We start from the raw sequence: 16181 nt of genomic DNA on the forward strand, positions 1-16181 counted from the left end.
TACGTAATAATATATTGATAACATTGATTCAGAGCTCTAAGATTATAACTGGTGGTTTTACTGACGCTGATTCATAGCTGGAGCCCCCAAGGCTGCTGCTGCACCCCCCCCTCCGGCACCGATCGCTGAGGCCCCAGCAGCGGCTGCTGCCCCGACCGTCATCACGCCCATCCCAACTGCCATGCCCCCTGTGCCCCCTGTGCCAGGCAAAGCCGCTGATGCCAAACCTGGTCAGTGGCGTCCCGACACACACACACACACACACACACACACACACACACACACACCCTGTTTTTACTTCTTTCTCTCTGTGCTAGATCATTCTATTTCTACCATATTTATATTCCTATGTGTCTTACTTGTAAACATTTCGAGCTGCACTCGATAAATCAGAGGTGCTGTAGAAATAACAAGAAATAGATTGTTGTTAGACTCTCATTATTGCCGGTATTTATGCCGATCATCCTTTCGTGCTACAGTGTCTGCAGTGAAGCCCACCGCAGCTCCGGCAGCCGCGGCCACCACTGCTGCTACCACAGGAGCTAGGACAGAGAGCAGGGTAAGAGCTGGCTACGGGGGTCTCCCTAAGGCCTTTGGAGAAGTCATTCGTTTGGGGGGGGGATAAGTGGTTATAGGGCACTTTAACAGTGAGAAACCATACACACTGAGAGAGAGAGAGGTATTTTCAACTGAATACAAACAAGTAAAAGAATGTACCAAAAGCACGTCAGAACTGATCCAGCTGTTTGTTTTGTCACAGGTGAAGATGAACCGAATGCGTCTGAGGATTGCGCAGCGTCTGAAGGAGGCCCAGGAGACCTGTGCCATGCTGACCACATTTAACGAGATAGACATGAGGTAGGCATCCCTCAGGTGAGCGCTGTTGCTTAGAGGACTCCAGCTGAGCCTCAGTGTCAAACAGAACTCCGACTCAAATGGTGTTCTCACTATTGGTGCCCTTTACTCAAACTGTAAGAAACTTCTCAGTGTGGTGTGTGCGTTTGCTTACTCCACCATCAGCGGATATGTTTGCTCGTTGACTGCATGTAAAAATGTAGATCAGTTAAACTTTTTGGCCTAATGGAAGTTATTTTTAGTTTTGTTCATTATGTGGAAGGTTTTAGTGCAGTCTAGAATGTTTTTGAGGTCAGTAGTCCATATGTGTGTCCACATTCGTTTGTAGCAAAGAGGACCTGAGCCAGTATAACAGTGGAAACCTTCCTGCCGTCTCTCCCCCCCAGCAACATCCAGGAGATGCGCAAATTGCACAAAGACGCCTTCCTCAAAAAACACAACATCAAGCTGGGCTTCATGTCCGCCTTTGTGAAAGCTGCTGCTCACGCTCTCACTGACCAGCCTGCTGTCAATGGCGGTAAGCTGCAGCGCCCCGAAGCAAGACATATTTTAATAAATAAATAAACAAACAAACAAACTAAGAAATAAAAAATACCATATCATAGTTGTTCTTTATTGTACTAAACTCAGCTTGTTAAATTTACACCAATGTTTCTCCCACCAGTTATTGATGACACCACCAAAGAGATTGTGTATAGGGACTATGTAGACATCAGTGTGGCCGTGGCAACATCAAAGGTATGACTGGACTTTTGTAGCTCTTATGTCATTTGTTAAAAAATAATGGATAATTTTGTTACTCTTTACACCGTTTGAAAATCTGTTGTTTTGCTGGAAGAGTTGATCAGCACATGTGGGTGTAGATTTTGCGACTTTGGGTCATTGAAAAGCGCATTATAAATAAAAGTTGTTATTATTATTTGTGTTTTAAGAGCAGCCCTTCTCAGGAGTTGACTTCTGTTTCTTTGTTTTCTTTCGTTTCTTTGCCATAGGGGCTGGTGGTGCCGGTCATCCGCAATGTGGAGACCATGAACTTTGCTGACATTGAGAAAACCATCAATGGACTGGGAGAGAAGGTATGCAGAATCATTTGTTATTGTTTGTTTTTGTTTATTTTTGTTTGTGTGTTTGCATCTAAGACCATGGCTCTATTGAGGTTGAGCCGGTGTCTGACGACCCTCCGCCTCCCCTTTCCCCCTCAGGCACGTAAGAACGAGCTGGCCGTGGAGGACATGGACGGAGGCACCTTCACCATCAGCAACGGAGGCGTGTTTGGATCCATGTTTGGCACGCCCATCATCAACCCCCCACAGTCAGCCATCCTGGGCATGCATGGCATCTTTGACAGGCCCGTGGCCATTGGGGGCAAGGTGAGTGACTCCATTTTACACACACACACACACACACACACACATATATAGACCCGTGTCCATTGGGGGAAAGGTGAACGACTCCATTACTCACAGCCTCAGGCTAAATGCTACATGGTTTCAGATGGCTACACACACAGACACACACACACACACACACACGCACACTGGTCGCTATTGCTGTTTCCTAAATCTGCACTGCTGCTTTGAAATCTGCCTTCATTAGGTCTTTCATTAGCTTTAGATGCTCTAAATGCACTCCACATACTTATTGTGCCCACCCACATTAAGACCAAATTCCTATGTAGTTGTCTCTACACACACTGACTCCATTACCCACAATCCCATGCTAATGTTCATGGTACACTACTGATCCATGTCTGAATTCGGGGCAGGTTTGTGTTGGCGGCTAGTAGTTTGGAATCTTTCCCATTTCTTGCATGTGAATTTAAATATCAACATGTGCGACAGACGTGCGGAAGCTCTTGCACCTGCCCAACAGATGTTCAGAATCTCTTGTACTGACTCCTGTCTGCCTAACAGATGTTCAGAAGCTCTTGTACTGACTCCTGTCTGCCTAACAGATGATTAGAACCTCTTGTACTGACTCCTGCCTGCCTAACAAATGTTCAGAAGCTCTTGTACTGACTCCTGTCTGCCTAACAGATGATTAGAACCTCTTGTACTGACTCCAGCCTGCCTAACAGATGTTCAGAATCTCTTGTACTGACTCCTGCCTGCCTAACAGATGTTCAGAATCTCTTGTACTGACTCCTGCCTGCCTAACAGATGTTCAGAATCTCTTGTACTGACTCCTGCCTGCCTAACAGATGTTCAGAATCTCTTGTACTGACTCCTGCCTGCCTAATAGATGTTGAGAAGCTCTAACTCCAGGTTGTCCAATCCATGTTGAGAACCACTCGCCTCTAACATAGATGTCCAGAACCCGTCCCATGTGACCTGCGACCTGCGCACCCTCACCCTCACTGTTTGTTTTTCCCTCCATCCGTCCCCTACAGGTGGAGATCCGGCCCATGATGTACGTGGCGCTGACGTATGACCACCGGTTGATTGACGGCAGAGAGGCGGTGACTTTCTTGCGCAAGATCAAGGCCGTGGTGGAGGACCCCCGCGTTCTGCTCCTCGATATGTAACCTCAGGGGGTCTCCTCCAAGTATATATAACTACACACTATTAAACACACGTGATTGCCAACTCGACACGCTGTGACAATTTGTGGACTTGTGTAGCCCTCCAGGGCCTTTCTAAATTACGTTGAGGCCGTGACACGTATCACACTGATATAAGATAAGGAAAACATCAACATGAATGGTTATCATATATTTTCACATGGGCTAAACGTTATAAAGGGACTGCATTTAAGGTACCTTATCTTGCTAGTAAGTAAGGGCACCTTAACCTACAGTAGTGTACCAGCTCTCATACTGTCTTTAGAAAAGCGTTAAATGAACGACTGCACAATGTCCTAGCAGGTGATGACGAGGAGGAAACAAAATGTCCGCGTTTTGACCATCCAGTTACAGCTGGTATCATGTTGTGTTTGATGGTGACATCATGCTGAAATTGTTCAGGCCTCTTCAAAATATGGATGGTCTAAATTCTATAAAGTTCCAAACAACAGAACAAATGCATCATCTTCATGCTCCAGTGTTCTGATTTCACAGCAATTGTCAAAGAAGAAATGTAAAGGTCTTTTTTTTTATTCTGTAGTCAGAAGAGGTGGTTCGACACATGACACCCGATGTACCACACTAAGAAACATCGAACCTTTCCATACCTTATCTATGTCTAGCTCAAAGTACATCCAGGTTATTCGTGAAACTTGACATTACACACTCGCACACAACTCATTACACACACTCTTAGCCCAAACACGTTGGGAGGAGTGCAAGCGTTTACTGCTGCAGTTGTGGAATTTCATTGGCTGTTTGGTACTATAGTGTAACTCAAACTGCATAGCAGGTCTTGCAACAAAGACTTGTTGTAACTTCGCATTTCACCCAATTGGAACAGATCTAAATGCAGAACCCTTTAAATGTCTGAACAAACATGTTGTTGTGTGGTAACTTTATAACATAATTGGCATTTGCTTTACAGTACTGTGTGTTAAGTTCTTCTTGGACCTGTCTGTTGTGAAGTTTAGGTCCCCTTTAAATGAGACAGGGGAAAAAAACTCTTGGGACCCTTGCATTTATGGATGGTGGTTTTATAGGGAGGTTCCATAGTGTGACATCACTTTAGAGACCCTTTATTTGTGTAGGAACCAGATTTGGCGAACCACCTGACTTCTGACTACATGCCACTGCCCTGGGAAGGAAGAACTGTGCAAAGCAGTTATTCCCTTCTTTGGTTTGACCTTGTTCAATGTCAGGGTTATGTTTTGAGACGCACAAGAAGCTCTTTGCCCTCGTATACTATCTTTATTATTTCTTTACCCATTGTGCTCCGTACATGTTGCTATTTAAACATCCGATTAAGAACATTAAAAGCCCTAGTTTTATGTAACTGTGTCCTAAATGAGTTTTTTTTTATTATTATAGACCATTCCCTGGGATGTTTTCTTTTTGATTTTCTATGACAAAAAGAAATCTCTCCTCCAGGTCAACTCAGTTATTTCATAACATTTATTGATACTATAGACTGCTGTGTAGAACTTCTTGATAACAAACTATGGTAGAAAAGGATTAATAAAGCATAAATAACAGTCTAAAAGGAGCATGCCACCACCAAACAGTATACGAAAACATTCACAGAAAACACCAAGTACAGCCATCACCTTCGCTTCGGTGGTTTTGCAAATGTTCACGAAAGCCTTGAACGCAATGTGACGTCTCCTAGTACCAAACCCTTAGGTGCTCGTTACCCAAAAACTCCCAAGCGAAGAGCGTGCATCAATGCCAAGGATTGATGTTCCTCCAAACTAATTAATACTCAACGCCTTTTTGGAGATGATGATCCACAGTCATTGAGCCATCCCCAACAAGAGTCTTAGGGGTTGCTTGGCGCTTCCTACGTCTACTACAAAAGCCCCCTTCTTTTTCGAGAGCGTGCAGCTGTGGCTGTGGGCTGCTTCTGTTTACCTTCATAACCGTGAAGGGACAATGCTCTCCTAATGACTATCTTTGTTTCTTTGCCAGCACCTACACAAGCGTCTGAACAATGCCATTCGTGGGGAGACTGAGAACATGGACTTCATTATGGAAACACTACCCCAAAAAAATACCCATCCCAAAAAAAAATGAAATACTCCAAACGTCAGATTACCATGAGAATGAAGGAGATCGTAATGGGCATGAATGCCTAGAACAAAAACACGATGGGCTTTTAATTTATTTATTTACTTTTATTGCCACTCAAGATTCCATTAGCACGACACAGGGAGATTGTTTTAATTGGCAAGGTGCATAGATATCTGTTTTTGGTTCGGGGGTGTTTTTGTTATTCCTCACGTATCTTGAAATGGCGTGATGTTTGAATACAGATGGCGCATTCTAAATAATGCAGGGGACCTTTAAGTCTTTGTGTGGAGTAAGATGAAAGATGGTCATTAGGAAAGGAACGATGCCAAATGAGCAACATCACAGGCCTAATTTACCTAAACTGTGTTGTTATTGTTTGTTCATGGGCTTATTTTTCTGTTCACTTCATGTGAAGCATATTGAGCCAGTGAATCGCACATGAGCAACGAGCCTAAAATGCAGAGGCAGTGGAGTGCAATCATGCACCATTAACTGAGTTTCATTCTTCTCCAATATCAATAACTGTAGATATTGAGTTTATACAGTTATACTGAGTTTCATTCTTCTTCTCCAATATCAATAACTGTAGATATTGAGTTTATACAGTGCATAGGGAAGGGAATGGTATTACACTTGTAAACATTAACATACATAAACAAGTTTCATGTATGATTCTCTTGTTTCACAGAGCTACCCCACAGACTAGGTATCAGTTAAAGGACAGTCAAAAACATTAGGTGTCCTGACCTGCTTTCAGCGCCCTCCAATGGTACCCAGTATTTTGACTGGCCGACAGAATTTTTACTAGGAGTTTCTCTGAAACCTCACACAACTATCCAATACACACAGGCACTTCGACCCGAACTTAGGACATTACTACTGTGCACTCTCTAAAAACTCTCTAAACAACCAGAAATATAAACGTTAGAAATAAACATGGTATCAACTGCTGTAGACCATGTGCCAAGTGCAGTTATATTGCAGCCCGCTGGGCTTCGAAAGGGCAACGTGGGAGGGTTTGAAGAAGCCTTTGAACCCCATTCCTCATATAACGTTCCAACCACAAATGGGTTGCAGTCATGAGCTAAAAGCTCTTTAGCTCTGAGTGGTTATGTTTTGTACAGTATTCCATCTGCAAGTGTGCAGGTGTCACATCAAACATGAAGACTGATGTAGCAGGACATGGGAGCCTTATTTGACATTAGGCCACATTTCAAATTGCTTTTCTAATTCAGAGAAGCCATTTCCAGTTCCATTTCCAATCCCAGAGCACATCAAAAGTAAAACGAATCTTATGTTGCCAAATGTCCTGTCCTTACCCCACTAAACTATGAAGGGGTCACTTAGCTCAAAGTTATTTTATTTTAGTAGTAGGTTTGAAGTGCATTTTCAACTGCTGAATTGGCATTAAAATGTTAAATGGAGGTTTTTCATGATCTGAAAGTGTCTCCCTGAAGATGGAGCTCTATAACACGTATTATTAGGCTTTCCTTTGGCCACCTTATTCACACTGCCTTAAACCCAAACCCCTCACTTAGTTCTAGCTCACTTCAAACACTCTGTGAGTTCAGGGGCAAATGGTATAGGTTTAGACCGGAAGTATATTATCAAATACACTAAAATATCTGTTATACAATATTTGTCTGAGTCTATAAGGGTTTCATTTCGAAAAAGTGGTTAAAGTAGTCCTTAACTCCTCCACTGTACTTAAGAATCCACAAATATATATATATTATCCTGTGACAGAAAATACTGACTGAAAGAGAGAATGACTGGTAAACACTGCTGCCTTTGTTTCTGCAAGCAAGTGATTATCCGTGTATGTTATACAGAGGAGACACTTAAGCTGTCTTTTGGCATTTATTTTTTTACTCATTTTAGCTTCATCAAACGACCCTCTCCTCCTCCCTAGCTGCGTGTCATTACTATATGTCCTGGTCAGCGTCTGTTTCTCGGGGATCTGACTGTCCTGTGAAGCTGGAAGAGGAAGTGATTCAGTTTGATGAAAGTATAAACAGTGGTTCCAAGCAGTTTTAAGCCTGAAGAAAGTACATTCAATAGTTTTTGTCAGTTAAACCTTGCATCAACTCAAATGGAGTCAACTCTTGGTTGCTCATATATCTTAAGGCCATTGATTCTGTTAATGAAGCTGACCCACCTGTAATCGATTGTGCCAGTCTTATCCACGTCCAGTTTCTGAATCAACACCTCAATGCTGAAGCTATCAAGTGGCATCTTTGCTTGCTGTTGTAAACATACACGACTTGTCTTACATGTCTAACACCATATTCATGCAGGGTGCAGCACAAACTATGTGCTTCTATCTAGACAGAAGTTCTCAAATACGATTTTGTATGCCTGAAGATCACGTTAATACATTAGCATGAAAGATTAGCATATCAAACCTGAATGGCCTCCTTGAGGTCTAAGGTGTTGACTCTCATGGTTCCTTCCTTGTCTATACTCTTAAAGAAGTCCGCAAGGCACTGCTTGCGTTCTTCAAGAAAATGCTGCAGGGAATAATCAATTAATTTGCTGACTAACTAGCCTCGAGGAAAGCCACTGTTTCATCCCACTTCGACTTTCCACATTTTTCATAGAGGATTCAATTCAAAATGAGCCCCATGAGGACTCACAAATAAATACGTCTGTGTTTCCAAAACAGGACGTGGAAACCATGGAATGTGGGCAAGCAATGAAGAAGCAGAGGGAATCAATTCAGTAAGCAAACCAAAAAATGTAGAAAACTTAAAATGTAACACTTCATATATTATACATTAATATACTTATAAACATACATATAACTTATATATACACTTATATATATTCATAAATAATATATGAACTGTAACATTTAATATATTTATATATATATATAATATGACTGTAATCAGTGAGACTGTTGGTACCTGAATGACCTTCAAGGGGTCAGGCTTATGGGTTCGGCAGAAGGAGCCATTGACTCCCTTGTACTGGAAGTCCAGCGCAGGGTGCTCCTGCTGCATGGTCTCCAACAACTTCACAAAGTCCTCACTCACCATAACCGTCTACACACACACACACAGACTGAATTTACAACAGCGACTGACTGGGTCAAGGGACCAACGTTGATGGACCACATTCACCATGAATTTGTTATTAGTAAGTTACGTTCACAGATGGAAAATGGTGATGGTCCAATGCACCAATCGCACTAGGGCACTGAATATACATAAAATATAATAAGCTATATGCACTATGCATACATGTACTATATACGTATGTGTTAGCATGCTACATTTAACAATAGTACATTTAAGATTTAAGATAACTTCATGATTCGTATGGGATCAGGGTCTTACTGATATATTTATCTCCTCCAGTCCTGACTTTGAGTTGGTTTTAACAGTGTTGAGCAGCAAGTAGGCTCCTTCAGATCTTATTGGGTTGTGAAGCAACTGAAAAGACATTCATGTGAACATGTGAAACGGCACACAACTGTGACAGTAAATGAGTGAGTCTGACTTATGAATTACTGAGAAGAGGGATCAAGCTAAATCAGATCAACAGAAACACTGTCAAATGTATAGACCCTTTAAAGAGATAATGCAAAGTCAAACATAAAGTTATAGAAAAATACAGAGTAGGCCTACTTCGTAGCCATATATGTGACATTGAAATTGCTATATCTTGCAAATATTGCTACAACATCCCTGGCTTGTTAGGAACACTATATGCTAGTGATGTTCAAATGTTTCGGATGTCTTCAACAGTTTGTTATTTTTGAATTGCTTGTATATGCTGGAATTCGAGCATGGGGCAATTGCATCAGCTTGCTTCAACACAGAAAATAAGAAAAACATGAAATGTCTCCTGGTAGTAAAACACATTTTCACCTCTTATCAATAAGAGTTTAACTGACACATTGAATATCAAACTGGTGAAATTTGCTCTGTAAACAGAACAGTCTGACAGATTCACAGTTTGGTCAAAAACAGCAGGGGCGTCCAGTGTTCATTTTACAGGCCTGGCCTACCCGCAGAACCTTGAGGGTGTCATTGACCGCCAGGCCGTGGCACAGCAGTCTCATAGCTTCGCAGGTTATGCAGTTGCTGGAGAGGTCCAGAGAGACCAGGGTGTTGTTGTGGCGGAGAGCATCCCCTAGTGCCCGAGCTCCCTCACTGCCAAAGCCATTGTAAGACAGGTCCAGATGGATCAGCGTCATATTCACCTGCAGAGGTAGGGTTCGAATACACATAAGCGTTTTTTTTTTTTTTTAAACGGGACGCTAGAAAATGCATTGATTCCTATGGTTTGGCGCGCTTTGCGTAGGCGCACACGCAAAGCGCGCCGTACCATAGGAATCAATGCATTTTCTAGCGTCCCGTTTTAAAAAAAAACCGCTTATGTGTATTCGAACCCTAAGGCTTTTAAGACCTGGTCTTGCAGTGATGTGTGCGCTCTAAGGGGGGTTTACGCTATGGGCTCTGTTAACCGTCTTGAGACAATTGTATTGTTTTGGCGTTATGAAAATCAAATTGAATTCAATTAATGTCATTTGCATTGTAAATGGTCCTGTAGAGAGGTTAAGTGAAAGTAGTTCTAGATATTGTCCAGTCACAAAAACAAACTAATAGCTGCTCTCTCTTTTGTCATTCTGCCTTTAACAGTTTTGTTGTCTCTCTTGAAAACTATGTACTTACTGGAATTCAAACCAATACGAGCTTGTGCCCTTGTCTCTTCCCAGTTGGAACTCATCATACCTTTAATCCATTGCAAAGAGCCACTGCTCCATTCATGCGTAGGCAGTTCCAGCTCAGATTCAGAGTTTCCACACTCTCATTATTGGCTATAAGGAGAGACAGTTGGAGAGAAGTAAGTCAAGTAAGTAAGACTTTATTTGTATAGCACATTTCATACAAGAGTTGCAATTCAAAGTGCTTTACATAAAATCAATAAAAGCAAGCAGCAGGAGCAATACATGCAGTGAAAGATAAATAAAAAATGATCAAATTCGTATCAGAACCTGGTCTTCTGAAATGCTTCATGGATTACTAAAATCATGATAAAAGGAATAAAAGTCATAAAACCCTTAAAACAGTTTAAAAGAGAAATAGTGGAGAATAGAATAGAAGAGATCTGAAAATGTGTCTTCTCACACCATCAAGATTTCTCCAATCAGCTTAGGAACTATTCGATGTTGTTGGTTTTTTTATTTTTTTTTTTTTATGCAATCTTTCAGCATTTTGCCGTTTTTCTCAAAAGCAGGTTCTGACTTTTACCTGCCTTGCTCTCAAAATCCCTACGTTTTGAGTTACAGCTGAGTATTTCTCTTACCCAGCATATGGCCGAGGTGCTCTCCACCTGTGTCACCGAACCAGTTATGGCTTAGATCCAGTGTTTTGATATGGAAATTAATCTGAGGAAAAAAGTAAAAAATATGGGAGTTGTGAATGAAATTCCCTTTTGTGGAAAGTAGCAATATAGTTTGCCCCACCAAACACTGTGACCTTGTTAGCCATGAGAATCTAAATTTTTCCACATCAAACTTACCGCTAAGGCATCTGCAAAACTTTTGGCTGCTTCATCGATGAATCTATTTCCTGTTAACAAATGAACAGAACACCAAATTTAGAATTGTTCTGCACAAATCATTGCACCTACCCTGAATGGATATAATATATCTTAAGACAACAATCTATATGTTGAGCACAAACTTAACAGAGCACCTGATAAAGTAAGTGTTTTGATGGACATGTTGTCTAGCAGCATTTTAGCAATGCTTTCAGCACCAGCGGCCTGGAGGTTGTTATTCGAAAGATTCTAGAAAAAGGACAAATACTAGTTAGTCTGTTTCCTCCTCAAAACCTTACAAAAGCTATCACTCGTTTTCTAGAGATGCTGTTGCCCTCTTGTGGAGGAATCATGTAAATATCTCTGTCTCTCACTCTTAATCTCTCTCTCTTTTTCTCTGGTTACTATTACAAAAACCTCTTCAGCTTCTTGATCGCTTTAAATATATATATCACTTCAAAATAGAATTGATGACTAGGTAAAGTTACTAGTATTTGTATTATTGTATATTTTCATCAAGTATTACGATACCATCCTCTGAACGGTGTAGTTCTCCTTCAGCATCTCCCCCAGATACTGTGCACCCTCTGGTAGAAGGCCGTTGTCCTCCAGCTCCAGCTCTGTAATCTTTAAGTCAGACTGTAAACCAAATGAAAGAATGTTAACCAAATGTCACACTGTAAAGACAAATTAAAGCATTACACTTTTATTATTATTATATATATATTTTATGTATTATATTTTTATTATGCTTACCACATACTTTGTATATAAAATTAATTTAACGACCATTAAAACACCACTGCCACACTGCCACACTGCACATCTCAAGCTCCCATTCCCTGCTCCATAAGATCATTCAAAAAATGTTTAAGAGAGATTTATCTGTCACATGCGTGGTTGTTCAGGTACAACAGCATTCAAATAGGATTCAAGCAAGTGGGGAAACTGAAAATTAGTATAATAATAATAATAATAATAATAATAATAATAATAATAATAATAATAATAATTTAATAATGCATAATAATGGCCCGATCACTAGGAGGTGTTTCCTGCTTTTCTGTATGTGGCCTCTGAGTGGAGCCAGATGTGTGGTCTTCAGCCCAATCCACCTCTGATGGCTTTAGTGGCTTCCCATTGGCCATTCTAGCTACATTTGTGTCCTCTCTACCACGTAAGGTGATGGTAACGCCATTGCTGTGTGTATTGTATCCCATCTGATGTTCCTCCATTGCAATCTATCCATCTGCTTTCTCACATTCGGTTCTAGGCAGTGGTGTAGTGGTCCCTGGAGAAGTGGGTAAACTCTTTATTTCTTTTAAGCAGCCCATACAGCACAGGATAAACGTCCTGTTTTGAGAAGTGGGTATACCCAATGCTGACTGAAAAATAAGTGGGTATACTCCGTATACCTGCGTATACCCTGGACTACACCACTGGTTCTAGCCAGTGAGGTAAAGGGGGAGAGAGAGACAGACAGAGCTTGGTCTGAATGACCAAGAGCTTCCTCCAAATATTGAACCTGTGGCTCAAGGCCAAGGCCAGGGCTACACTGTAACTCATCCCTCCCGGCAGGTCTTCATTGCTTTGATTGCCATCCCCCTGGAATCAGTGGTGGAATGTAACAAAGTATTTTTACTTCGTTACTGTACTTAAGTACCTTTTAACGTATCTGTACTTTGCTTAAGTAAAAAAATTATCTGTTCTGTCCAGTTTTACAATAACATTTGTTTTTCATGTTCCATGTTTCCATTTTTTACACGTTTAAATAAATGATTTAAAGATATAACATGTTTTCTTTATTGGTTTAGCTTTGCAGATAATCCGTGGTAGATAACTTGTCATCTGCAGAATTAGTCAAATTAATTGAATTGATAGAGTGGGAACAGTATTACAGACGGTAGACACACTAAATACACCAACCTTTCCAATAAACAAATGTTGTTGCTTATAATTATTACTAGTAGTGACATCAGTAGAGGCATAAGTATTTACCAGTAGCTATTTCTATATCAAAATGGCACAGCCCTAGATATTGAGAGACAACCCATTGCATGAGTACTTTTACTTTCATTACTTAAAGTACATTTTAAAAGTAAGTACTTTTTACTTAAGTAGGATTGTCGATGTAGCACTTGTACTTTTATTTTCCTGGGTACTTGTACTTTTACTTAGGTACTTAACTTCAGTACTTCCTCCACCACTGCCTGGAATGGGGACTGAGACCATGAACTCGTCAGGCACTTTAACTATGGCATGGTGAGCTAAGCTCTCTGCTGCACGGTGTCAAAATTGTAGATGTGCTCACTCAGGCTTTCGCCGAGGTGTGTCACCTTGGTATGCTCCGCCTGCCTTGACTGTGCCAGGAGTCAGCTATGCCAGCTGACGCGTCTGTAGCGACCTACAATGTTGTGGGCAACAGAGCTGTAGGGCAGCGTGCCAAGTGTTTAACTGCAGTGTCACCATGACAGACAACCTGTTCCACAGGGCTTGCAGTTTGCTGGTGCCCTTAAAGGACTACACACTCTCGTTCATTTACTGTGGGGAATTTGTCATTGGCCACTTGTGTCTATCCCTAGGGGAATAAAGAGGGGGAAATTGCGTAATGCGTAACGGGCTAGTCACTCTTAGCCATTTGGTCACAAGGAGGCAATGTTGGTACATTACTTCCTAACAGCTGGGACCAGACCACCTCTTTCAGTCCTGCTTAGCATCCTTCTGACATAAGATTATGCTTATATTGTAACCATTGTTTTCAATATTGTCAGCCCAAGTTAGCTATAAAGTTTATGACCCAGCTATTGGCTGCTGGTACTTAAGTTACTAAGAACATAAAGCAGTATGTGGTCGGCAGCAGTGGTGTAGTGGTCCCTGGAGAAGTGGGTATACTCTTGTTTTTTTAAGCAGCCCATACAGCACAGGATACACGCCGTGTATTGAGAAGTGGGTATACGCAATGATGACTGAAAAATAAGTGGGTTTACTCCGTATACCTGCGTAAACCCTGGACTACACCACTAGTCGGCACTACTTCCTACAGCACTCTTACCACTAAAGCGATGGCCAGTGCTTTGGTCCCATTGGGCCCCAGACCATGGTGATTCATGTTAAGGGTGGCGCTGCCCAGGTTATGCAGGTAATATGTTGTTGGGATGACACCCACAACCTCACAGGCTTGCAGGTAAAGATCAGCACCTGATACCGCTTTTCTCCTCCTCCCGATACCTGCAGATACAAGCGGTCGTTCCAGTGATGACAAATGTGACAAGTCTCACAAAAAAATATCACCACTGATTTTTGGAGACAACTCAAGAACACGCGACTAACTATCAAAAGGACAAACATGTTGTGGGCACTCAGTACATGTGGACACATTGCCTCAATAATGAGTATTATTAACATTAGCAACAATAATAACAACAACAATAATAATAATTAATAAAAAAAATATGTTTTAATCAAAATGAATTAAACAGTCCAAATCATATTAAATGTCCTCATTACAGTGTACTTGCACTAGTAATGTTAGTATGTACTTTCCAAGTAAGTCCATATTGATACATGTTACTACCCTTGACCTTAATCTTAACCACAAGCACACTATGACAACATCTACTAATATAAAAGTACAATGTACTTACTGACACATTTATTAAGTATTAAGCGCAGCCAACCTGTGGTTGGTTTACGTGTGGCCAACTAGTTGAAGTAAGGGAACAATGACAAAAAAGTTTTTATCATTCTTTGCTCATGCTCAAGAAGAATCCGAGTATTTACACACAGTCTCTTTTGGCAGTAACAGAAAGAGGAGGGCTGGAGACACACACACACACACACACACAGTCACACACACACACACACACACACACACACACACACACACACACACACACACTGGTATAAATAGCATAGCAAATTTCTAGTGAAGTTCTCAGACATTCTTCTTTCAGCATATTACTGTTTTTTTTGTTGTTGTTGTTGAAGTACGCCAGAGAAGAACAAACATATTTCCGCCAGTGTGTCAACTGCTATACACATTCAGGTCTATATTAGGAACAAGCGCTGCGTGTGTGTGTGTCAGAGAAATCCCCTGTTATCTCACAGCCCATCTTTACCGCACTCCTCCAGGTCTGTGTCCCACTCATCTCCACTGTCTGCCTGGTCCAATGGGAGCGGCTGCTTGCTCTCCTCTGGGTCGACGTCATGCAGCGGCATACCGGCCAGGCTGATGCTCTGCTCGCTTTCAGCCATCACTGCAGTCGACACTTTCCCTCAGCCCACACTAAAGCCAAGGAGCAAGTCAGAGTGCTAAGAATAGGCCTCTTCCAGCCCCAGTGCTATGTCTCTCATTAACACCGTGCCCTGTAACAGTATCCCACCGCCAGCTCAGGGTGCCCCTAATGACCACTGGATGATCAAAAGGCAGGCTTACGTAAGGGATGACATATACGTATGATAATCTGTAAGAACTTTATATCCACTTGACTGATTTAGAAAATGATGCAGGGATGTGAAGAATACTTTGATTCCATTAGAGTGCAATTATGGTAGAGATGAAATGGTATCATACCATCACACAAATCTGTTTAATGTGAGGTGTACAAACTAGGACACAATATACAATCATAAAGAAATAACACTGTGTTGAATAACACTGCTGTGTGTATTTCTGAGTGGTAATACACCATGACAATGCCTATTTCTTTAGTGGAGCTCTAATAAACAGCCTACCGTATCTGCGTTGCCAGGTTGGGTGGAGAGGACCCGGGAGTGGAGTGACACGCCTGTGTGGAATTTAAGAATGTTGAAGTCATTGTGATGCAATGTGTCACCCAAGAACTCTAGAACTTTCAAGTGTCATCATTCATGTGGATACCCATGAACATGACTTCAAAGACTTAAAAAAGAAGGATTTGAAATATGAAGCAGGGTTTTATAGAGGAATAATGTGTAGCAGTTCTTTAAAATATATCCCCTCCATGTTTTTGCCTACAAGGGAACCAAGTGAGCCAGGACTGCAGCCATGTACTCATTATAATTGCACTACCACTGTCTTGAGCATGAAGTAGCTGGAGCGCTAACTGTGGTCACAGTTGTCATCAGCCAACCTTGGGCTTTCAGAAATATCAGAAAATACTTT

General features: G+C 41.5%; 2 protein-coding genes across 2 annotated transcripts in view; one reads left to right on the plus strand and one right to left on the minus strand.

Moving 5' to 3' along the window:
- Nucleotides 1-4751, plus strand: part of ylpm1 (YLP motif containing 1) — a 39356-nt gene extending 34605 nt beyond the window's left edge. The window contains exons 29-36 of the mRNA XM_080854484.1: nt 78-230; nt 480-559; nt 761-858; nt 1242-1372; nt 1520-1593; nt 1848-1931; nt 2058-2225; nt 3245-4751. Of these exons, the coding sequence (XP_080710610.1) occupies nt 78-230; nt 480-559; nt 761-858; nt 1242-1372; nt 1520-1593; nt 1848-1931; nt 2058-2225; nt 3245-3379 (923 nt within the window). The 3' untranslated portion in view covers nt 3380-4751. The remainder of the gene's footprint in view (nt 1-77; nt 231-479; nt 560-760; nt 859-1241; nt 1373-1519; nt 1594-1847; nt 1932-2057; nt 2226-3244) is intronic.
- Nucleotides 4752-7573: 2822 nt separating this feature from the next.
- LOC308377748 (uncharacterized protein) lies at nt 7574-15292 on the minus strand (the record flags this gene model as incomplete). The annotated part of the gene is made up of 12 exons (XM_080854485.1): nt 7574-7729; nt 7891-7995; nt 8395-8532; nt 8827-8922; nt 9501-9695; nt 10228-10313; nt 10802-10883; nt 11018-11067; nt 11194-11287; nt 11570-11677; nt 14091-14266; nt 15157-15292. The coding sequence occupies 12 exons, from the start codon at nt 15290-15292 to the stop codon at nt 7574-7576; spliced, it is 1422 nt and encodes a 473-aa protein (XP_080710611.1).
- Nucleotides 15293-16181: the final 889 nt, after the last annotated feature.

This window comes from Sprattus sprattus, assembly GCF_963457725.1.
Source record: "Sprattus sprattus genome assembly, chromosome: 16".
Lineage (NCBI taxonomy): Eukaryota > Metazoa > Chordata > Actinopteri > Clupeiformes > Clupeidae > Sprattus > Sprattus sprattus.